The sequence below is a fragment of the Condylostylus longicornis genome, unplaced genomic scaffold, assembly GCF_029603195.1.
Source record: "Condylostylus longicornis isolate FDR11 unplaced genomic scaffold, ASM2960319v2 ptg000048l, whole genome shotgun sequence".
NCBI classification, from domain to species: Eukaryota; Metazoa; Arthropoda; class Insecta; order Diptera; family Dolichopodidae; genus Condylostylus; species Condylostylus longicornis.
The window spans coordinates 20,213,998-20,240,786 of record NW_026578017.1 but is presented as its reverse complement, the minus strand read 5'-3'; the positions used below and the strand labels follow the sequence as shown (position 1 = coordinate 20,240,786).

At 19.1% G+C, this 26,789-nt stretch overlaps 1 protein-coding gene across 4 annotated transcripts in view; it reads left to right on the top strand.

Annotated features, from left to right (window-relative positions):
* LOC129611219 (potassium voltage-gated channel subfamily H member 7) overlaps positions 1-26,789 on the top strand; it is a 125,178-nt gene that overhangs the window by 72,405 nt on the left and 25,984 nt on the right. For 3 of the 4 annotated variants that reach the window (XM_055524228.1, XM_055524230.1, XM_055524227.1), the window contains exons 3-5: positions 2,262-2,508; positions 4,293-4,474; positions 11,297-11,317. In XM_055524228.1, coding sequence (XP_055380203.1) covers positions 2,262-2,508; positions 4,293-4,474; positions 11,297-11,317 — 450 coding nt within the window. The remainder of the gene's footprint in view (positions 1-2,261; positions 2,509-4,292; positions 4,475-11,296; positions 11,318-26,789) is intronic. The other variant, XM_055524229.1, reaches the window with a different exon arrangement.

Below are 26,789 nucleotides of genomic sequence, written 5' to 3'. Positions count from 1 at the left end.
TAATTTGATAAAATTTTTTTTTAATCCAAAGTACAAATTTTTAATCCAATTGTAAGCCGAAATGTTTAACTCAAAGCAACTACTTATATTTCCCTGAATTATACTGTTTAAACGTCATTTAATAAAAAAAAAAAACAAAAATTAACTAAGATTTTAAAATTAGGATTATTTCTAAATTAACAACGTTGTTATGTATTTAAAATACTCGAATTACAATCACATTTAAAATATATCAAATTTCAAACGCAAACTTTAATATTAAATTTTGAAAATATTTTATATAAATTCAAAACAATTGTAAAATTCGAAAATAAAATTACAATTTTTCAAATTTATTTTTTCTCATTTCAAAATATTTGTCTTTAAATTTCTACTTCCAACAACAGCAAGAATTGACATTCTTTTTTAAAAAATATTCCTCCTTCACATACAAAAGTTCCGAATGGAACATAAAAAGTAACATTAACGTATACAAAAAAAAAAAATTTATCGATTTTCTTTCACTTCATTAAAAACATATTGCAGACTTTGAGGCTACAACATGAACTTGGCATGCTATCACGCTCTAAATTAATTTGTTTTTTTTTTTTTTTTTCAAATAAAAGCATACCATTAAATACCATATAAATAGCACAGTATAGTGTTAAATAAAAATGAACAATTTAATACAATATAAACCTGTTATACAAAAAAATTAATACAAGTCCTTTTTTAATAATGAATAATTTTTCACTAGCTAGCCTGTATTCATTTAGATGACAATGTTTTTTTGTTTCAAATTTTATTTTTCAACATTCACAAAATTAATTAGTGGAAAACTATCATTGTTAACAGATGAAAATTATTTTTTCCCTTTCTCTTTTACTTTTTATTGTCATCTTAATAATGTTGCCAATAAAATTATTAGGTAAAGAATGTTAACACTCTGCTTTGTATTCTTACATTATTGAATTTATGATATTATTAAGTCACAATTCTTAAAGTATAACAAATTGATTTAAATAATATTAAATAAATTATTGTTCTCATATTCAAATTCAATTTGTTATTACCTAGCAATAAATTTTTTGATTTATTGAATTGATGGTGAGAAGAAAATTCTGTTATAGAACACCACATATTTTAAGATTGAAATTTCTTCGGAAAATCAGATTCATTTTCAATAATAATTTAATGAATTATTAAATTTTCATTTGCAATGAAAACTAATTTTGATAATTATTCGGAAACTAATTAATTTTTATATACAATAATTTTTATATGATATTGCAAATTTACAGAGGCCCGATCAGTAATAATGTACAGTTTAACAAATTATTTATGATATAATTAAGATTCCATAAAGTATTTCAGTTAACTTGCATTCACCTAAGTCTTTACAAGAAATTTACTTTTATTGCAGCCTTTAATAAATAACACTCATTAAATCAATAGTAAGCATTTTGTTATCTTAAACCTACAATATTTTTCAGCTCCAAAATTATTAAATTCTGACTAAAAATTACACTTCGGAGTAAAAACATCCTCTTCTCTGTTTTCAATGAAGATAATAAATATTGATAAAATATCATTGTTAATATTTTAATTTAAAAATTTATTAATGGTTTTTCACAAAATTTTCTCATTTGTTTCAAAATTGTTATTGTAATTTTATTGACTATTATGGAAAAAATCCGTTTTTAAGAAAGAAATTAAATAACCGCAAAATACTTTCATTTTGTACTCTACGATAAATTAATAATAATTATTTAAGTTAATTTCCATTCTGTGTGTGTGTGTAACCAGAATATTTAACGACAATAAAACTATAATTAAAGTCCGAGCACAGAACAACAGGGATTATTTTAAAATAAAAGAATTTTTTAAAGCAAAGCATCCAAACAAAAAAAAAAAACATAAAATTAGTGTGTGTGTACTCGAAATATTTTGATATAAAATTGTATAATTATAGTTCTATATATTCTTTTACTTTACGATTGTGAATATTACATTTCCTTTATAAAAGACAATTGTTAATTATTACCGTATAATTATATTAAATAAATTATAAATTAATTAAACTCATATAATATTAAATCAAAATTACATTAACGATAATTATAATTTTTTGAAAAAAAAAAAAAAACTCTTCAATTTAATTTAATTATTTTGAAATTAATTTAAAATTATAAAAAAGCTATTATTATACAAAAATATTATTTAATAAATATTAAAAGAATTTTCTTTTTATTAATTTTTTCATAAATTTTATATTTGCTTAGGTATTATCACTTGGTGCTGATGTCCTGCCTGAATATAAAATGCAAAGTCCTAGTGTACATAAATGGACAATATTACATTATTCACCATTTAAGGCGGTGTGGGATTGGTTAATTTTAATTTTAGTAATGTATACAGCAATTTTTACACCATATGTAGCTGCTTTTTTACTCGGTGAACCTGATTATAATCAGCGACGTAATAATAAGTATATTCATAACGATCCAATTGTGATAGTCGATTTAATTGGTAAGTCAAAAACCTAAAAAAAAAAATTAGAGATTATAGTTTTGGAAAATTAAATGCGTATTTAAATTTCTTTCCAAATATTTTATTCCATTATACTAAATGTATGTATATACAATTTATGATATCCGTACAAACGTATGTTCGAAAGATATAATAAATTTGCCTGACCGTTTGTATTTTTTACCTAACGCTAAAAAATAATGGTCTAAGATATAGATTCAAGTATATTTAATCTGACTCGATTTAAGTATTTTTTTTCATGTTCATCCGCCCGTCCCTATGATAACAAAAAAAGCAACTGAGCTAAATTTTTCAAATTTTTTTAAATTATTTACGAGTATTATAGTAAATTCTAGAACTCTATGTAAATTGATTAATTTACTACTTGTGGTAACTAATATACAACTTCATAAGCTTTTTGTTCATAGTTGAAAAACTATTGAAGCTGCAAAGCTTAAACAATTGTTGGTGATGTGAATATCATTTTCAGTAAAATTCTTCAAAAAATTATGGGTTTATATAAAATGCAATTAGACACGAAAAGCAACAGGTTGTATGACATTAAACGTCAATCATCTCCGACATATAAAATCAATTATTCGTTCGGGTATCTCAGAGCTGACACGGTCAACTTTATCTTTTCGCGTTTAATTTAACTTTAAGGCAACTTTTTTTTTGTTTAAAACATTTTCACATTTATAAAATGTGACCGTATGTTTCATAAAGTCATTTGTCCGTAAAATGTTTTAGTCACTCATTTAAAAAATTTTGAATGTTTATTAAAAAACAAAATACGCATATATTGTGTATAAATTCGAATTCTAAATTAAATTCAAAATAAACTTTTTAAATCAACATTTATAAGAAAAATATGTTTGAGAAATAAAAATATGGTGAACCTTTTGTCACCACATCAAATTCATTTTTAATTTAATTAAATTTATTTTTTTTCCCAACATATATGATGTGACAAAATGAACAAAAATATATCCTTTTTAAGTTTTTTAATCCTAGTATATTTTTGATTGATTGAGCATTAAAATTTCGTAATGGTTTGTGGCTATTTTTTTTATTAAATTCAAAATTTTAAAATTATAAATTTTTGAGGAAATTTTAACAGAATTTTAGCAGTAATGAATCCCATTTTGGTAAAGCAAAATTGTAACGTTATTTGGTTTATTTTTGTTTGCTTTCTAAATGGTTGCTAATTAACTATGAAGTAAACTGAAAGCATCAGAAGTAAAATTTTTCTATTTCAAGATCCTTTTTTTTTGTCAGTCTAGAATTTTTCGTCCTATTTGCTCATCGACGTTTTAATTTCATCCTTATAATTTAATTTTTGTTTCTATTTACTTGATTTTTTACATTACTAGTATTTTAACTTTTGTACTAGTATGTAGTTTCTTAAAGACGACTTCCGAGGAAAAAGAAGCTAATCTGTTATTGAATTAAGAGAAGTTAATCTGTTTATGCATTCATTATAAATAGCAGTTTAACGAACCGATTAGCAGGTTTTTTAATTAATGGGGAAAAATTTTTTAAATTATTTTTAAATTTTTCAAATTTAAAATTAAAATGAAATTTAATATACAGAAAAAATCTAAAATATTTTCATTTTAATTACATATTAAAATTTTCGATCAAATGTGGGGTTGCAAGAAAAATATAACTAAATTAGTTAATTTAAGAAAATTCGCGTAAAACAATTATACACAAACTTACATTTATAAATATCACAATTTATTTATTAATTTCTTATATTTTACTTTCAATTATTTTCTTAGTGGATGTAACATTTGTGATAGATATATTAATAAATTTTCGCACAACATTCGTTAATGGCCAGGACGAAGTCGTTTCACATCCTGGACGAATAGCAGTACACTATTTAAGTGGATGGTTTCTTATTGATTTAGTAGCCGCAATACCATTTGATTTATTATTAGTTGGTAGCGATACTGATGAGGTAAGTCTAAAAGTTTTTATTTATGTTAAATATTATTATATTATATTATATAAGTATAATAATTATATACTGTTATATTTTTACAAATTATATTATATTATATTAAAATAAAATTAATATAAATAAATGAATAAATAAAAGTAAAAATAAAAATCTAATTTATTTATAAAATTTAATATAAAACATTTTATCAAGTTAATAAATTAATATATATATATATATATTATATTATATATTTTTTTTTTAATTAAATTGTGATATATTTGAATAGGTAATAAAATTATTAATTTGTTAATGTAATTTTATAATTTGATAGAGTTTTTCATTTTGTTTTTTATTGGTTTTATTAGTTTTCTTTTAAATTTGCAATTAAATTAATTTTTAAAACTTTTTCATTTAACTTGGTTAATATTCTTTTATGTAAGTTTCTTTTTTTATTTATATATGAGAATAATAATTTTTAAAAGAAAATTAAAATTTTAGAAATCAAATACTATAGTTATTAACGCCCTTCCCATAATGCTAGTTTAAAAAAAAAATGGAAAAATATGTTTCAATTTGTAAAATGGAAAATAAATAAATGCTAAGAAGTTTCAATTATAAGAATGCTGTTCTTTCGATACTAAGCATTTTAAATTTTTTATTGTAAACGGAAACGTTTTCAGATACAATTTTCTTCACATTAAATACAATTAAATTTTTACAATTAATTTTTGTTCTTAAAATAGTTTTGTGTATACATTAGAAACTTAAAAATATTATACGAGTACTAAAGGATATCTTAATTCTCTTTCGACGAAAATGTTTTCTTATAACAGAAACTTTGATTATAAATTGACAAAAAATTATAGTAATAAAAAAACAATTAAGTTTTTGTTCCTACATTTTCTAAATTTTTTAAAGTTTCATGTATAACGTTAATGTTAAATTTAAAAGGTTTCTCAAAATGAAATTCGAGGTATTGGAACGAGTGATCAATTCAACTACAAGAAGAAATATCAATCAAAATTCAGCTATAAATTCTATTTATTATAATGAAGGTGTAAATGGAAACAAATTTCATACAGATTAAAATTAAAACATCAACACCACATATATATAAATTAAGCAGAAGAACCTAAATTTTGAATTAAATTAAAATTTCAGATATTTTTGTCCTCTAAAATTTTTTCAGTTTCACTATAGAATATTTGAAGAATTGCAGTTCCCTATTCAATCGATAATTTTTAATAATAAATAATATGACTAGTTATATTGAATAATTTTATTTCTTAGCATTTTATCTTCATTTTACAAATGTATTCATATTTTTTTTAAAGTAAATAATGTAAATAAATTTTTATAGTATCAATGTGTATTAATGTTCATATAAATTAGGTGAAAATAATTTAGAATTCTCAAAACTTCATAATAACATTTATCTATATAATTTTATTTCAAAAACCAATAAACCAAAAAAAAAAATTATAAAAAAAGAATTATGAATAATTATTTTAGGTGGTGTTAGAATTGAAACTTTAAAGTTTTAATTAAACTACAAGTATATACCTAGGAATTAGTAATTAATAAATCAATAGAAATGAAAATAATTAATTTTATATATTCTTTTTATATATATATATATTAAAATAAAATAAAAATAAAATCCTCATATCCAGTTCAATATTATACATTTAATTTAGCATTCTTATTAACTAAAGTAACAATAACTACCTTAAACCTTATAAATGATGAAGGTAATTTAAAAAAAATAAAAAGAAATCATTAACAATAGTGGGCAAAATATATAAAAAAAAAACAAGTGTATGATGTTTCAGCATAATATTTTTTAATAAATGAAAATTTTAGAAGAAAAAACGAATTAGAAATTATGAGAGTATGAATGTTGAAAAGGATCTATTTTATTTAGTTTCCATACCTGAAAATTTAATAATTTGAACCGAAATTTCCAACAAGAAAATGAAAGAAAATTGTATAAAAAATTTTCTTATTTATAATTCTTACTTAAAATTCGAAATTCAAATAAATGACAATGACAACAAATTAAATTTTAAGCATAACTCTATCGTACTGCATAATACTATATATATAAAGAAAAATTAATTAATTTTCAAATGAATATTAATTAAAAATATAAAATATTGAGCATATACATTTCTGTTATCCTGAAACAAGATATTAAAAATAACAAAAACAAAATGAAATACGATTAGTTCATCGATATTTTGCTTATATTTCTATAAAACAACTAACTTACTGGAGCCTTTCTATGTAATTCGATTTTCGTAGCTGTAGAAATGGAAAGGTAAGGTAGTACAATAGAAATTGTTTGGTGCCACTTTACCATGCTTACGAAAAAGAATATCATTTCATAAAAATTGAATTTTGAAATTCGAAATTCCCCAAATTTCGATATTCATATTCTACATACACTCTCCAATTGATCGAAAAAATATTATGCTGAATTTCATCTTGTACTCGTATCATATACAACTTCGATATTATAGCTTTTTTCATTCCAAAATTTTAACCATAATGTTATCATACTTTTAAATTTAAAATATTAAAAATTGATTTTCAAAAAAAAAAAAAAAAGAAAAATCATAGGAGTTTTGTTATTGTTCGAAAACGTTTTATATTTTATATTAGACAGTTTCTGTGTTTTTTTTTTTCAATGTTTCAAATTCAAATTCTATATTATATTACATATTTTATATATTAAAAAATAATTAACTTGTTATTTAAAAATTGTTTAGAAAATAATATTCAAATTTTTTTAATCAAATAAAATGATTGTTTTATATTTTTTATATTGGTTTTTGATTTGTTCATTCTGGTTCTTTTTGTTTTGGGTTCTTTTAACTTGTTTGTTTCGGTTATTCGTTTTTTGTTTTTTGTTCTTTTCTTATCCATTATATACAATTGAGCATGTTTGTTGTTTTTGTTTTTTCATTAAGAAAATGGAATTTATATAATATGTTTTTTTTTGTTTTTAAAGTTTTAAGTTTTACATTTCTTTTATATAAAGTGAAGTGTTTAATAATATTAATTTTTAAGAGTAATAATTTTTTGGTTTCTGTTTCTGTTTTATATTATTCATTAATTTTGTGCATTGTTGTGATCATTTGTATTATATAATTATATATATACATACTCATATTTCAATAAAAATAAAAGATTAATATTTTTTAACAAATAATAACTATTATGAAAAAAAGAGTCATATATCTACATATTTACAAAGAGTAAATCATTCATAATTCTATTGTTTGTTTTTTTTTTTTTATTTTAATAACATAATAATATTATTACATATATTATAAATATGTTAATTAAATTAAATTTTTACGAATTTAATTAACATAATATTATTAACTAAAATTTAATTACAATAATTTGTTATTTTTATAACATTAAAATATTGGTGTTTTACTATATATACTTCATATATTATTCTATATATATATATATGTATATATATAAATATTTTATTATATTGTAATTATATTTTTTACATTAAATGTTTGTTGTACTTAATTTATTTCTATATATGAAAAATAAATATTAAAAAAATTAAAAATATTCAACAAAATTTATTAAATATTAAAATATCAACTATATTTATATAATATATAAGAGGTTGATTCTAATACAAATTATTCAATAAAAAATTTATTGAAAAGAATATAAAAATTTGTATTAATTTAAAATACATTTGATATCTATTTTATATACTCGAATAGATAACAAAATTATTATTTATTTTTAACATTTTTGTTTTTCATTTAAAAAAAAAAATTTCTCTTACTTTTATCAATTATTTTAATTTCGATTTAATTTTTTTTTATTATTTTAATTTAATCATTTATATTATATAAGAATATTATTAATATTCATTCATATAATGTATATTAGGGCTTGGAAATATTAAATACAATATAAGAATAGCTATATAAAAAAATTGAAAAAAAAAATTAAATAAAATTAATTAGGGTTTGTATTTGATAATTTATTATTTACAAAAAAAAAAAATATCAAAGACTTTTCATTTAACATTTTATTTAAAATAGAATTTAATTTTAAATTTATAAATTTAATTTCATTTTATATTATTTTGTGTCTATTATTTTTACTACATTTAAAAAGATTTATAGCGAATTTTTATTTAACATCGCATTATTTAACTTTTTTTTTCTTATTTTATTATACCTAATTTTATTTTGTATACTAATATTGTTTGTCAATAACCAATTTAATTCGCTTACCTATTTATTTATTTCTAAAATAAATTTTAATATTTTATTTTAATTTTTTTTTCTTAATTACGATAAATGTGTGGAAAATTAATCATTGTTATTTTGAGAAGAAATTTCATTTAATAATGTTGTCTTCATAAAAAAAAAGGACATAAATTTTCATTTAAATAATTTTAACGATATACTTACGATATACATAATATCGTAATACTAATTAAATAATATCGTATATCGTACATAATGCACAATATCGTATATCGTAAGTATATCGTTTGATACGATGTAAAAATTTCAAAATGATTCAAATGATTTGTTTTTCACAATAAAAATTAATTTTTAATTATTTTTTATTTTTCTTTTGTTAATTTTTTCTATTTCTCATCGGTTTTTAAAACGATTTTATTTATTTTTTCTCATTTGTTTTATGTATAAAAAATAATGCTTTACATCTTGAATGTTTAGAATGTAATTGAAAAAATCACTGTAAATATTTTTCAATACGACTACCTATATACCTAATATTATTATATAAAGAGTATTTAAATAAATAATTAAAAAAAAAAACAGAAATGAAAAAATAATAATATTAATAATAATTCAGTGTTTAAATGAGATTTTATCAAAATAAAATTGCTCTTCAAATTTGTCGAATCGATTCATTTTAATTTATAATTATACGTATTATATATGTATAATGATATTAAACATTTATTGACAATTTTTTTTCTAATTTTTCATCTCTACTTATTTTTTTAATTTTTATTGGAATAATATGCAAATTTACTTGATTATTGATATGCTGAGCTATTCATTTTTGTAAAAATATCAAATCAGTATATTACTATACATTATAAAAATTAATTAATTAAAATTATTACATTAAAACATGTTTTAGCGAAAATCTTAGCGAAAAAAAATATAACAGATTGATTTCTTTTTTGCGGCTGCAATATTTATAGCACAAATTTTATTATCAGAAAATTTAAAATTGGATTAAATTAAAACTGACTTTTGCAGCTTCATTTATCATAATTAAATTTTTTAAATAATAATTTAAGGATAATTAAAATTTTTGTATTTACAAATATTTTTTTTAAAAATCTGGATTTTATAACTAGATATAATGAAAAACAAAAATTTTCTTTCATAAATTTGTGATATATAAAAAAAGTATTAATAATAAGAGTTGAAATTTTTTATGAAATGAAAGTATTTAAGGCGAAAATAATCGCTGACTTATTTTAAATTTTATTTTATTTCATAATTGTTGTACCAATTTTTATTAAATTTTTACTAATAATTCAATATGTTTTGAATATTGTATAAGTTATGGGCATTTATGTACCTCTCTATATGTATTACTTAATTTTTTTGATTCGTACATAATTGTGTACTATTTATAATTGTTTATGTGTCCTCTTATAATTTTATTTTTATCGTTATTTATTAGAAATCAGAATATTAGTTGATATTATTCAGTTAAAATATTGATTTAATATGAGTAAGAATTGGGGTTCAAAATAAAAATAAAATTTAAGTTACTTGCATTAAAAAAACATTTTCTTTTATTTTATAATTTATTAATAATGCCCTTAGACTGGGAAATTGATTACGAAAATTAAAATTTCATGTAATTCATATAATATTTTTCCGTCTTCAGGATTCCCTTGTTTTAATTATATCTATATAATTTTTAATGAGAGTGTTGTATAATATATTGAGCTTTAAATATACAAAAAATTCAAAACTCGATTCATTTATAAATATTATTGATGAGGTACAAACAAGTATAGTTTCTGTAAGAATTTTAGAATATTTCTTATAAGATTTAATAATACATAAATAAAAATCTACACGTTGTGTTTTCAATTAGTAATGCAGTAAAATATAAAAGCCTTTCTCTCAGTTTTTAACTTTATTATATATTTTACTTTATGTATTACAACATTTATTAAATAAACTGATAATAATAGAATTAAAAGAATTTTTAAAATAATTTTTTGTTTTGCTTTAATTTCTATTTAAAATAAATATATAATTTTCAAATCTTCTATATAATAAATAGAACTGTTTGAGAAATTATTTCATACAAAAATTGAACTCATTTAAATTATTGAATTATATTATTAATATTCATTAATATTGCATTCATAATATTAAGGAAAAAAAAGCAAACAATATTTAAAAATAATTTTCTAATTTTATCCTTTTTTATTTTTTGTATTTTAAAAAAGAAAACTCACATTTTTTTTTTCATTTAAAATCATTTTTGTTTTTATTAAAAATTTTAATTCAATTATTTTTTTATATATTAATCATAAATATATTTTCATTTGTTTTTTGATTAATAAAATATTTTTAAATATTCAAAACAGAAAAAAAAAATTTTCTTCATTTTTTCATTTTTTAATGTTTTTTCACATTCTTTTTAAAAAATAATATGTTTTCTATTAAATGTTTTGTTTTTGCCTATGTTTTGTTTTTTATTATTTTCTGTGATAATTACAAGTCAAATTAACTTATAGTTTCTTTTTCTTTTCTTTTAATAATCGACGTATTAAAACAGCTTGGCTTGGACAAAGATGAGGTATTGTGAATAAAAAAAAAAGGATAAATAAAATAAAAAAAAAACAATAAACAAAAAATATATATTAATTTTTTTTTCCAAGAAAAAAACAATGAACATTTTAAAAAGCAAAAGCAAAGAATATAACAAAAAAAAAAAAAAAAAAAAAAAAAAATAAACTCTAACTCCAAATTATTAACAATTTCATTTAAATTTTATTTAATATATATGTATATGTACGTATATATGAATATATTAGGTATATTATAAATATTATACATATGTTATATAAACATGTTATATAATATAATAATATACTTAATATATTTATATATAAATAATAATTTTTTTTTGTATAACAATATGAATTCGGACAATCAAACATAAACTCACATATAAATGAAAATTATTTTTTTTTTTTATTTATTTGTATTTTTTTTTCGTTTTTGTATATATATATATATCACATATATTTATATATATTTTTGTTTTATGTTTTTTTATATTATTTCATTATTATACATGATATAAAAAATTTAAGCAAACGCTTTAATTATCTATATATATCAAATTGGAATTAAATAAAATAAAATATTAAAAATTTCTAATAATATTCAATTTTACGAGTATATACATATTTATGATTTTCATTTGCATATGTATGGAAATATAATGTAATATGCATAAAATTATGTATTATGTATACTTTGGTTAGAACATCCATTATTTTTTAGAGGGAAATAATAAACTATAATAATTTTGAATTGAAAAAATGTGAGAGAAGTTTATCATATCAGAATCAAAGAGCGTAAAATTTGTTGTAAGATACCTATTACAATTAAATGTTTTGGAAGTTAATTTTTATCAAGCGCCCAGCTCAATTTTAAGAGAATTTCATATATTATGGGAAATTTGAACTAAACAAAGAATCGCTTCATAAATATCAATTATAAATATTACATAATATATAATGCATATTATTATTTCATACATTAAAACCTGCTTGAAAGCAAAACAGGTGACGATTTGACAATTTTATCAGGTGACGATTATGCAACAAGGATTTTATTTTTCTAATTATACTTACTATATTTAAATTTTTTAAAATATAGACGGTCAACATCATTAAGACTTCATTAACATTAAAATATCTCAATTGCATGACTTTTCATTTTATAAGAAATTTCTATTGAAATAGATTTCTTTCAAGCAAGGTTCAATTGAAAATTCGAAAAAAATTATAATATTCGAAACAATATAATTAATTAATATTAAAAAAAAATTTTGTAGTCTTTATTTTGGTTACATTTATAAGACAAACCATTTAAAATTTTATTTTTTTTTTTTGGAAAAATTTTGTCATATTGGCTTAACTATTTTCTATACTATTTTTTTTAAATTCTCATAAAATCTTTGAAATCTAATCGAAAATGAAGGCTACTACGAACTTGCAAAAAAAAAAACTAAAAGAAAATTTTAGGAAAATTTAAAATTTGTAAAACAAACCGACAAGCAGAAAAAAAAAATCAATAAAACACATACAGCAATACACTGATAAACACCAATTTTTTTTATTATATACATATATACTTATATATCAAAATATTACATGTACAAATCAATTTTTTTTTTTTATTTAATTTTATTTTTTTTTTAGTGTAAAATCACATATTTATAATATTATTATACAAGTAAAATTTCAGGTTTTTTAATTTTAAAATATACTTATTTAGTGGGGTATCAGTAACACAATTAAATTGAATCTCAAGATAAAAGTTGATAATAATTGCTTATATTTAATTCCATAAGAGCTATGCAAAAAAATTTCATGAAAATCAATTCAACAGAAATTTATATTTCGATTTTATTAGTTCACATTGTCACCCGCACCGGCGATTTTCGTATGAAATACAGGTTATTTATTAAAAATTTAGCTTTTCAGGCCCAAAATATGGTAAAACACTTGAAAGTTTTGAAAATTTGCTATTGTACCTACAGCATTTCATTCACCAATTTCTTTAACCTAAAAAGGAGGCCAGGGCGGTAAATTTAATATAAAATTTTTTTCAAATCAAAATTCAAATATTAATAAAATTTTATATATGTATATAAATTATTCAAAAGAAAACTTCGGATAAATCAAGTAGGAATTTTAAAATTTTTTGGATCTAACTTTCGAAATAATATAACTACAGCTCCCAGGTGTGTTGCAACTTCGTAAAGCCCTTGACATTTCCATTCGCCAGCTCCCAATGAAAAAAGTGAAACTCAAGAAATGCTTCCTGGAATTCATCAACGTCGGGCATGAGCTTGGAAGAAAGGTCTCCGTTTCTTTCTTTTCTTCATCACAGCAGCCACTTTGAATTTTGGTTTGTGGGCGGATCATCCCCTTGACATGTCCGTTATTCAATCAATATAACCAATGTCCAATAAGAACCCGTTTTACGATGGCCATATCCTATCATATTGTAGAAATATTAGATTTCACACACAATAAAAATCTAGCTTCTTTCATAGTTTCTTTGCTGAGTTATATACATGTTGTTTGTTCCATTTTGCATAATAATCTAATGTTGATTTGCTCTACAAAAAAATGTTAGCTAATATGGTGACAATATGTGACTCAATTTTTTCCAAAAGAAATATTTTCAATTTAATTTAAATAAAAGCATAAATTTCTTAAATTTAAATTTATTTTCATTAAATTAAAAATATGAAAAATAATTATAATTATGAAATTTTACTTGTATATGTAAAAGAATTGCTATTTATTATTAATATATAAGTACAATATTGTTATTATATTTTTATTTTTTTAATGTTAGGTATATTTGTTTTTTTTTTTTGTTTTTCTTTTCTTTGTTTTGTATTTTGTTTGTCTCAATTACATTATTGCCATTTAACTTTTGTTTTTCTTGTTTTTTAATGAAAATACGAAAGAAAAATTTATATTGTAAGAAATACATAAATTGTGTGTGTGCGTGTGCTTTTATGAGTGCTTTTTTTTTGTGTCTTTAAAAATCAAATTATATAAAATGAACACTTCAATTTAACACTTGCTATTAATTTTTAATAATTTTTTATATAATAGAATTGTGTGTATTTTTTTTTAAAATAATAATAATAATAAAAATTATTATTATATTTATAATGAATATTATAAGAATACAGTATTATTACTAATTATGTTAGAAAATTTTGCAGCGCTATATTGATTTCATTAATTTTGTTTATTAATAATGTTGTTGCAATAGAAAGTCTGTCGGTCATTTTCGAAAATAAAAATTATCAAATTTTTTTTTTGTTTATTAATTGATTTGCGGTTCTAATATTATATTAATAACTATTATTTTTTTCCAAAATATTATTTTTATTAATTTTTTATTTCTGAATATTGAAATATAAAATGGTAAGGCTATGCAATTCAAATTTATTTATTTACCATATTTTTATTATTTTATATATTTTTTTTATTATTTTTACATACATTAATTATTATTTTATTTATTTTATATATATATATACGTTACAATACTTATTTTAATTAATTTGATTTGCTAAATGTATTAAATTTTTATTTTATTTTTTAATTTTATTCTACATTTAAACAATATTGATTTGATTACACAAATTTCGTGTATATTAAATTAAATGTAAAAAAAAAATTATTTGTGAAACAATTTTTCATAATATTTTTTCACAATAATTGCAATTGCAAATAAAGAAAAAAAATATCAATTTTTGGAAAAAAGTTTTTTTTTTACCAATTCATCATAATTTAATGGGCATTATTTTTTAAACTTTATTAACTGCAATCAAAAAAGTAAAAGGACATGAAAAAAAAAATTATTTTAGTTTTGTATTTCTTTTTTTTTAAAGCTTGATATTTCGACTATTTGTTGTACTTTATTTTTAATATTTTTGTTTCCTATTCTTTTTTTTTTTTACTTTTTTTTATGTTTTCGAATATTAAGCGCTAGTTATTTTAAGTCCAGCATATTAAACATAATAATGTATATATTGTACATAATATGAAAAACAAAAATCTTATTTGATCAAATTAAAAAAAAATTTGTTTTTTTGTTAAATCTATGTTAATTATTAATATTCAAAACCTAAAGAAACATATAAATATATAGATAATTGGTTCTAAGAAAATTCCCTTTCTTCTAAATTAAGCACAAAGCATTAAAAAATTTTAACTGCATTTCTTGTTTAACTGATAGAATAAATTATGCTAATACACATTGGAACAGATTTATTTGGATTAACAGATTTGTTTCTGAAGTAAAATTTAATTTTAAAAGATACTTGAGATCAGGAGTATCTCGCAAACAGAACAGAGTACATAAAAATAAAATGTATATTGTTACCGATTAAATGTAAAAGTTTGACACTCATTGAATCTGCCTTTTTTTTTCAAACTTTGAGATACGGGATATGAGAATATTTAATAAAGACTGTCTAACATTTTTGTTGATTGAAAATAAAAATTTTCACCTTTCAACATTTAAAGTATTAGCAAAGCTATTTTGGTTTGAGAACAGTAACTGTTTTTTTTTTTTTTGGTTTCTGAGAGGATGTGTGCAAAATACATTTGAACGAGTTTCAAGAGATATAACTCGGATCGGAGAGTAGATATAGCAAGAATTTATTTTATGTAAATAATGCTTTAAATCAACGGACTATTAAACAGAAAAATACATGAACTGATGGTTTAATGAACAAGTAAACAGATAACGTAGATAAATATATTAAGACCCATAACAATGACATTTTTTTTTTTTTCAAAAATTTTTTGGAATATAGTGTAATTGACTCTGTAATAAAGTTTATTTTGTTCTATAAAATTTTTTCTAATACTAGAAAACAAATCCTTTTAAGTAAACAGTGCAAACTTTTATGTATTGCAATAAACAAAAATGTATAAGCAAGTCCATGTCCATTGGAATGTGTTTTACAACATACATTTTTGACATTACAAAACTCCACTTTTTTCATTTTAAAATTTAGAACTTGCTACATTAATGTAGCATTAAATTTATTTTGAATACAATATATTAATATTATTTAAATCATTCAGTCAATGAATATGTAAAATTTTAATTTCTCTATAGTGATAATATCCTTTATTACTATAGAATCCTATAGAGAGAATGTCCTTATTATTCAACTTAAATGAAACCCGATAAAACACTACAAAATTTTAATATTCCAACTTTTCTTTTATTTATTTTTCTAATATAATTTTGTATACAGGTCCTTATAAATTTGTTAATGAAATACACATAATGCTTGAATAATATTATTAAAATGAAATGATGTTTTTTTTTTTGTGTGTTAAATTTACATTAAATTTTAATGCTAAAATTAGGGAACTTTGTCAAAGGTGCCCTAATCAAAAAACAAAAAAATTAATAAATTTAAAATCAGTAAAAGGATATTGAAAAATTGATAAAATTACTTGTAATAATAAAATTATTATTAAACATTATAATTTAAGCAGTAAATTATGTAGAAATTTAAAAATTTAAATTTAAAATTTGAAAAATGTAAGAAGCAATATAGCTATAAATAGTGGGTTACTATGAATTATATTTTATATGCAAATTAATATATGCTAAGGATTAGTTTTAACACTGTATAATCTCAAAAAATATCAAAATATGCTTCTTATACAATGCAATCTTTCATTTCTAGGATAGCTCCTTTGTGTGCTATATATATGAATATTTTATTAATAACTGCTTGATTTCTTATGCTAAAATTTTACAAAAATATTCGTTATATTGTATAATATTTTTTCTGCAGAAAAAATTTTCTTTTATTTTTTTTTTGGTTAACTTTGGAATGGCTTTTCAATGAAATCATCTTCTGTATAAATTTAAACAAGAAATAACAAAAAACAAAATGCTTACGCTTGACTTCACAAAAAATGTTATTTATAATAATAACTTTTAAAGCATTAAAATCTCTTTGCCATAAGAGATTAATTTTTGTTTAATGAAAATTAGCATATTAATTAAATATAGCATTATTAAGCATGTTTATATACACACATTATTATTTTTCAACAAAAAAAATTAAAATAATAATTTAGAACATTCTTTTTATTAACAAAAACAAAAAAAAACAAGGAAAATTTTTCTTTCGCTTTTTCTTAAGTCTCTGAATCCTTTCTTTATTAAAATCTAAAATGAAATTGGAAAAATTCAATAATTATTTTATTTAATTTACACAATAATACGCTTACACTATTATATAATATTGTACTATATACTTATCTATTCATTTTCTATTTCTCTCCTCTAAATCTATATAATATGATAATAATTTTCCAATACATTTATATAAAATTAACAAATACATAATAATACTATACATAAAACATAATAATTCACTTAAAGTTTAGGAAAAAAATACAAATAAAAATAAATTAATATTATAATTCAAATATTTAGCAACTACAAATTTTCAATTCAATCTTGAATCATAAACTCTTTGATAATTTGATAAAGTGAGGTATTTTATTTTGTTATTAAACTTATATAATGCAGTGAATTTAAGTACAAAGTTATATTGTAATTTTTTATCTGATTCCATGAGAATTTTTTCTAATACGTGAAACTCAGTTATTAGCATATCTAAAATAATTTTTCTTATTAAATTCGTATTTTTTTTGTAATTTAGATATAAAAATACTGATTTTTTACCATATTAACGTAAATAAGATTTTATGAAAAAATTGCATATTTTTAGGCGAAATTTATTTTAATTCTTAAAAAAAATCATAATGTCTAGATTTAAACTTTAAATATGTAACAAAACGAAAAATTAACATTTATTTTTAATTATAACAAAATTATTCGTCTTGCAGTGTATAACAGTTTTAAGCCTATTCGTTTAAATTCGTAATAATTAAAATTAACTTCGTAATAATTAAATTTCGAATCTTAGTATTAGAATTAAAATACTTGATAAGTAATTTAAACGAGTATTTAATTAAAATTGAAGCATTTTGTAAATCATACTATTGAAATTTTCCATAATTTTAAGGAGTTTGAAAGGAGAACCTATATTACCAGGCTTCGTACTAATAAAATAGAAAATGTCAGTCTTCGTATACTTCTATCAATATTAACGAAATTATTTAAAATTTAAAATATTTCTAAAGTAAAAATTTTTTTTAAACATAAAAAATTTTCTTGATTTTGGTTCTTTATTAATTAAAATTCAAGTTTTCATTTTCTCTTGGTTGTTGTAATTTTATATTTTAATTATTGGCATTATTATAATTAATTAACATTTTTGTTTTAATTTTTATTCTTAATTACGGTAAATCATTTTAATTATGTTTTAGCATTACAATATGAAACATTTAAAAAAAAATTGGTATCCTTAATTTGAATATAAAATTAATTTTTATGGTATTTTTTTTTTTTTTGTTGTCGTTATTTTTAATTTACTAAAACAAATTATATGTGAAATTAATTTGGATTTTGAATAAATTTTTTTTGTTTTTATGTTTTTGTTTATCTCTTTTTATGTCTCAAACGTAATTTTTCTATACAAATTATATGTATATTTTATATATGTATATATATATGTATTTATTATATTTATATACATATATACGTATAATAAATAAAATATAATAGGATTCTTAATATTAAAGTAAAGTGTAAAACAAGAAACGATGTAAGCAAAAAAAAAAATAAATAATCAAAATAAGAAAATAATTGTTTTTAGTTAAAAAAAAGAAAAAAGAAAAAAGAAAAACAAATTTTATATACATATATGAGTTTGAAATATTTTTAAATTTTATGTAATAAATAAAGTGGTATACAAGTATTAATAATTAATTAAATAATTAAAATTTCTGTATTGAATGTTGTGATTGAACTAGTGCTAGTAATTTCTAATACTAAATTGTCATTATACAAGTATATTGTAAGAGCATTATAAAATTAAAAAAATAGTAAAAATAATTTGCATAAATTAAAAGACATTTTAATTAATATATAAAATTTGTTCTCATTTTTTTTTTCTTTTTTTTTTTTTTTTGTTAAGAATACCTCATTTTAACTCAATATATACTTTTATATTTAAAGAACAAACAAAATAATTGTCCAAGTCATTTTGTAGTGCATCATCATTATTAAAAGGATATTCATTTTCGATATATAATTATTATATAATACATATGTATATTTTGTATAATTTTTTTTTCTGTTTGTTTGATTTTTTTTTTGTTTATTAATTTTTATAATATTTGTGTTAGTTTTTGTATTGAATTTGTTTGTTTATGATATACAATTATAATTTATATTCAAATTTTTAAAATTTCATTTAAAAAAAATTTAGAGATTTTGGTATTATAAATGCTTAAAATAATTATAATTAATTATGCGTTATTTGATATTGTTTTTCTAATTAAGAATTTGGAAAACATATTTTGATTCTGTATTTTTAAATTTAATTATAATTTATTGATTTGAAATTGAAATGTTCTTTGAGTTTCAATATTTTATATTCCATGTTGGATAAATGCTTTTGTCTAATAATTTTTGAAAATATTTAAGAAATAAATTTCTTCCGATTTTTTTTTTTAATAATCATATTTAATATCATTTATTTTTATCAAGAATTGTTGAACATGTTTATTTTAACGAAAGCCTTACTAATATCGCAATATGTGCGAGAAAATTCCTATAAATTTTATATTTTTTTTTTTCAATTATTCAAGTACATTTAAGTTTAAATTAAATATTAATATAAAATTTGTAATTGATGAGTGTAATGCTCTGAATGTAATTAAAAAACAATTCCCGTAATTAAAATTTGTGCTTTTATTCTATTCGAATCCAAAATCCAATGAACAATCTTTTTTGCAAATAAATTTTAGTATTTAAAGAAAAATATTTGCTGCGGAGCTGTAGAATTCTAATATATATCGTCCAACTAAATTCTTATTTTAAATTTTTATATTCTTAATTACGAATTTTCAAAAAATTTTAAAATTATATCGAATATAACAATAATATATACGTTAGATGTGTGTGCATGTTTAATAAGAGTTTTGTTTTATTCGTGTGATTTTTATCTGTTAAAATAATTTAACATTAAATATTATTAATTTGAATTCAAATAGATATACATAAATAAATATTTTAAATTGTATATCTATTTATTATTGTTATTAAATTATTTTTAATTAATATTAAATTATAATAATTTATATTATATAAAAGTCTAATTTACTAATTTAATTCTTGTCCCAAAAACTTTTTAAAAAAAATAATATGGAATACAATAATTCTTAATTGATAATAATATATTTCCATACGTCAGAACTGCGTTACTATTTAAAAATAACAATGATAAATTTTCAATAATATTAAAAATTTTATAAAAAATCTTTTAAAATTGAATGCAATTATTTTAAGTAGATCACCAATAAAACCATGTTTACAAATTTCTTGCATTTTAAAAATTATATTTGCGATTTTAAAGCACATAAATAAGAAAATGTGTGAAAAAAAAATATTTTCTTAAATAATTTAATGAAATTTTTAACCCTTAAATTTCCCTAATTTATTTCGGCTTCCTTATAATTAAAAATCTCTTCTTAAATTTCAATGAAATTTTAAAAATTTTCAACACATATTTCAATATTGTTTTCATTGTTTTATTTTAATTTTTTTTTCTGTGTAATTCAAATTTTCTTTATTGAATACTCACCATCTCCGTTCGTTCATTATTATATAATTTTGTACGAATTGAAATTAAAAAGAAAAAATTCAAAACATATTATTAAATTTTTTTTTGAAATAAAAAAAAAAACTATATAATTTTAATTTAAACCAAAATTTATTTCATTTATTATGGTTTTTTTTTTAAAATAAAAATTTTAGATTTATTTTATGTAAATAATATATTAAAATTATTATATATTCCATATATATATATACACGTGTATTTGTATATATACAATTTATATTATATAAAATAATTGCTAAAAAAAAATTTATATATATATATTTTTATAACTATATTGTTCTTTCCTTTTCTTTTTTTCAATTTTTTCTCTTTCTTTTCGCATAATCTCCAAAAAAAAAATATATAAATAAAAAATGTTTGAAAATAACCTGTGGAAATTGAATGATAAACACATAAAATACTCAAATCAAAAATCAAAACTTTCTTCTATTGTACAAAAAAAAAAACAAAAAATTGCAAAAAATAAAAATTCATCTTTCTTCTCCATCCTAAAAAATCAAAAAAAAAAAACAAATCTTTCAAACCTGCGCCTACTATAGAGTGTACGTCTTAAAATAAAATTATTTTTAAGAATATTTTTTTTTTTTTAATTTTCTATATTTTTAAAATATATTTATATTAATTATTATAATTAGAAAATAATTAAATAAATAAATAATAAGGAATTAATTTTTTTTTTCTCAAAAAATTTGGTTAAAAATTTAAGATAAAATTTTTTTTTTTGTTTTCACACAAAAAAAAAAAATTAAATTTCTTTAATATTAAAATATATTTTTAAAATTTTGACATGATGTTTTTTCTTTTCCTTGTTTCTTTTTTGATTTGTTGAAATTTTTTATTGTTCTGAAGAATTTGTTTGGGAATATGATTGCTTTTGCTTTTGATATATTAAATGAATTCTTTTGAAATGCTTTCGTTTGTAATATTATTAAACTAGGAATGAAAACATATTTTTTTTTTTCGTGTTTTGTTTAAGTATCTTTTACAATATACAAAATAATCAAGTTTTTTAATATTTTTTTTATAAAAATGCAAAAATAGCAAATATAATTTTTGAGTAAAATTATTTAATAAAAAATTTATGAAATTATTTAAACCATGGTTACAGTTATAAATTTATCGACTTATGAAATTTTTTTTAATTGACGTATATTAGAAGATATATGGCAGAAATTTTTCTAATAAAAATTAATTTAAAAATAAATGTTTTTCAATAATATGTGTGTTTTAGAGTATAACATAATATGAAATGCATTTTTCAATTGTAAAAACAATGTTAAAAAATCAAACTCTCCCCGTATGCATTGCTTACAGAGTTATAAATTTTCTCATGTTCAGTTGATATTAATATTTTTCTATATAATTTTTAAATTATAATTTAATATAATGATAATTTCTCAAAATATTCAATTCTTAAACATTCTTATAACTGAATTTTCTTTATTTCTATTTGTGTCCAAAAATGTGTGACATTACAGAAGTAATGCAAATTTCTTGATGCGCCGCAATATATGCAAAATTTTTGCATCATTGAAATTTATAATACATATAGATAATTTACGTTATTTTAATACATATGATCTTATTTGGCAAAATAAAGTAAAATTTTAGAAAATAAACTATAAATTTAGTTGAATTACAATGAAAAAATCAAAATGATATAAAAATTTTCTTATTTAAATGTTAATAATTTGATCGTAATTTATTTTGAATGAAAGAAAAAAATTATTGCTACTTTTTACAATTAAAACTAAAATGGTTTTAATTGCGAAAAGGAGCAATAATCAAAATTTCGAAAATATCTAATATTCTTGTTAGTTTATTATTCGCAAATTAAGTACATTTATTACTTACTTAAAATTATTGTCATACTCAATTACTCCCATATATCTTTTAATATTAGCACAAAATACATATGAAAATCTCTTTGTTTTTCATATGGTTTTTCTTCTGGGAACGCCATAATTCTTAATTTTATTTTCATAGCCTTTATAATAATTCTTAACTTCATCTACATTTAATTAAATATTTATAAAATTTAACCTCAATTTATATTGTACAATTGCCGGAACTCTTTTTTAAAGTGTGTATTAAATAATTTTACTCACACCAGTTTTTGAGCTTTAGGTTTTTTAATAAAATAAACCTTTTTCTAATAAAAATTTTGAAATTTTAATTTTTTGCACAAAAACTAAATTAAATAATATTTTTCTTAAAGAATTTATTTACAAAAAAAAAAAAAATATTTTTTCATTCATTTCATAATTTTTTTTTTATAATATACTTAAATAATTTGTTTTTTGAGTTTTGCTTCTTACTTAAAAAAAAAATTTTTCTCCTAAAATTTTGTTGATGCTTAAATTAAATTTTGCTTTTTCTATATTTGTTATTATTTTCGTTTTTTAATTAATTTATTCTTTATTAAAATTGAAAATTAATGATGAATTGTTAATTTTTATCTTTTTTGATTTTTTTGTTTTTGTTTTGTTGTTGAGAAACCCTGTAGATTTGAAAAATTTAAATGTTTTTTTTTTTTTTTGTTTGAAAGAGTAATGACCGATAAAATAAAAAAAAAAGAGTTGTGTTTTAAATAAAATTTTTCAAATATTTTTGTAGGATAGATGATATTTTTTGAATTTGATTAGAAAATTAATGTTTCAGCTCTCATTATATCAATATGAAAAAACTACATTTCGATTACAATAAACTAACATTATTTTCATTCAACTTAAAAAAGGGAAAACTTACAATCATTTTAAGCATTTCATAAAAATATTTCTTGATTTTACCACCGGCATTGCAATATTTATTAAGCAATTGGCAGGGGTTTTCATAAAATATTAGCTTAGAACAATTATTTTAATATTTATCATGCGATATGTAAACTTATTAAGTATAATAACGAAAATTCATTTTGTGCAATTTAACTAAAAAAATTCGTATATCAAAACATTTAAAAAAAAGTCTAAACGATGACTGGAGTCGTTTTTTTAATATTCAATATTGAATCGCTTTTCCGAATTTATATAACAGTAGCGAATACTCTACATTTTAACTATTAAATTTAAGTGATGACCAGAAGAATTGTGAGAAATTTAATTATTTTTTTCAGGAAATTGAAAGAAACTTTTCAAAAAATTTTCATTTTGTTATTGAAATAATTTTATTGAATCCCGCGAAGAAAATAAAAGCGTGCCACAATAAATAAATCCGGTATTTTCTTATTTGCATATTTTAAAATTTTCGGTTTATAACTGCAATTACTCACTATTACGCTTAAATTTTTTTTTTAATTTATAAATTGCGTGTATCATTTATATTAAATATTTGAAAAATTGTACTACCCAATACAAGTAATAACTTACGCCCTTAAAATTATGAATTTTTTAATAGTATTTGAATATAGAAAATTTACAAAAAATTATTTGTCATTAAGTTTCTTAAGACATTTAGGATTCCAAATCAAGCATAATAAATCATTAATATACACGAACATACTTTCATTTCATATAAGGTTTTATTTCAATTTAAATAATATCTATTATATATACTTGCATGCGATGGAAATTAATAAAATGAAAAATAATTAGAAGAAAACATAAAATTTCATACATAAAATTAAATTTACCATTTAAAATTAAAATAAAAAAAAACCATCCAGATTAATTTCGAATTAATAATATTATAGTTAATCGAAATTAATATTTAAGCTCCAACAATATGATATTAGGATGGAAAAATTCTTTATTTTAAAAATTTTTTTGATAATAATTTCAGAAAAAAACAAAACTAGAAAAAAATAATTTAAATTATGATTATCCTTGCCCTTAAAAAAATACCATTCAATTTATCAATATCGCGTTCACTTTTCGAATTTCCCAATTTCATATTTTTATGTAGTTAATGAATTCATAAACCTAAATTTTAGTTTATTTAGCAAAATAGCGTGAGATCTTCGATGGGTATAAATAACTTATAATGCAGTTTTTCCTTTACAATTTGTTACATAATTTTAAGTTTCTTTTGTTGAAACTATTATGACAATATCGTTCAAATGGAAAACTTTATGCAATGAAAGTCTTATGAAATTATTTCGTTATGCTAACAACAATACACCAGATGACAATTAATATCATGAATTAATTAAAGATTTAGATTAAAATACTAAGAAAATACGGTAAATATTATAATAGCGCTCTATTTTTTCATTGTTAACTCGAATGATCAGAAAATGTTAACCGAATATTTATATAAGAACTTTAATAGTAAATTATGACCTTATTTTTAATACAAAGATATTTTCAAAATATTCTCATCTAGAAAATTATTTTATAATAATATACAATAACTACAATTTCTGTTCAATCATCAATCTCATTTTCTCTCTACCTCTCTTATTGTCTGAGAGAAACAACAGTCTTAAACCTTTTTTAAAAACGATTCTTATTCCTATATGTTATAATTTTTCAAATAACAGATTACTTTTTGAATAAGGAGTTGTTAAAAGAAAAGTATTTTCAAATATTTATTAATAGTTTTATGATCTTAATGCTTTTCTTTATTTTTTCGATCATGCATTCTTAATTTCCAATCATGATTTCCAATTAATAAAACTATCATCCTTTGTCATGTAGTTCGAAAAACAGGCGCAACTGGGGTTCAGATTCCGAAATACATTCGAAAAAGAATCTTTACAAAAATTTTCGAACAAAATTTTGTAAAAGATCTAAAAAAATGCAAAAATTCTTTTGTCATCCGGTGTGCATAGATTTTAAATCTATATTAATTTTAACTATCTTTTATAATTTTAACATTTTAGTTGATTAGAAACGTAATAAGAATAAGTTTTCGCGAATAAATTGAAAAGTTGATTTAGTAAAGATCAGTAAATTTTTAAATAATCAATATTAAAATACAATGTAGGAACCTGTAAGTCTACCTTAAAATCAACTAATGCCACTGAATTAGCAAATAATTATTAAAATTAAAAATTTTTTTAATTTTATAATTTCTTAGAAACAAATTTTATTTCCCTTAAATTTCCCTCGTAAATTTGAAGTCAAAAATAATTTAATTATTAATTTTTTTTTATTAATTCTAAATATAATATTCTAAGAATTTATTTAATTAAGTATTGTAATATTAAGTTTTTTATTAGTTTTTCTCTCTTTTTTTTTTATTTCATTTTTGAATAATAATTTTTAATATATAAGTTTTATTAAATTACTATACATTTATTTTTAAATAGTATATAATATATTTTTATTTCTTTTCAAGTAAAAAAAAAATCCTACAATATTATAATAATAATTTTTAAAAATATATAAAATATTCAAAGCAATTTAATTTTAAATTTTTCTTATTATATTGTAATAATGACACGCCGCAATATTGCTATTTTTTTATTTTTAACAAATATTATAAAACGCTCGTTATACTTATAATAATTATTAATTTTATTATACTGTTTTTTTGTTTTTCTCTTGATTATATTTTATTTTCATTTTAATTAAAAGTTTTTATTTTTAATTTATATAAAATAAATATCACTTAATTGATAAGAAAAACACATTACAATAAAACACAATATACAAATATAATATTAAAAACAAAAATTTATATATAACAGTTAATAATTACACATAATATTATAATAATTAAGCTATGCTGTAAAATATTAAAAATAAAACTGGTTAACAAATATCAACTAGCA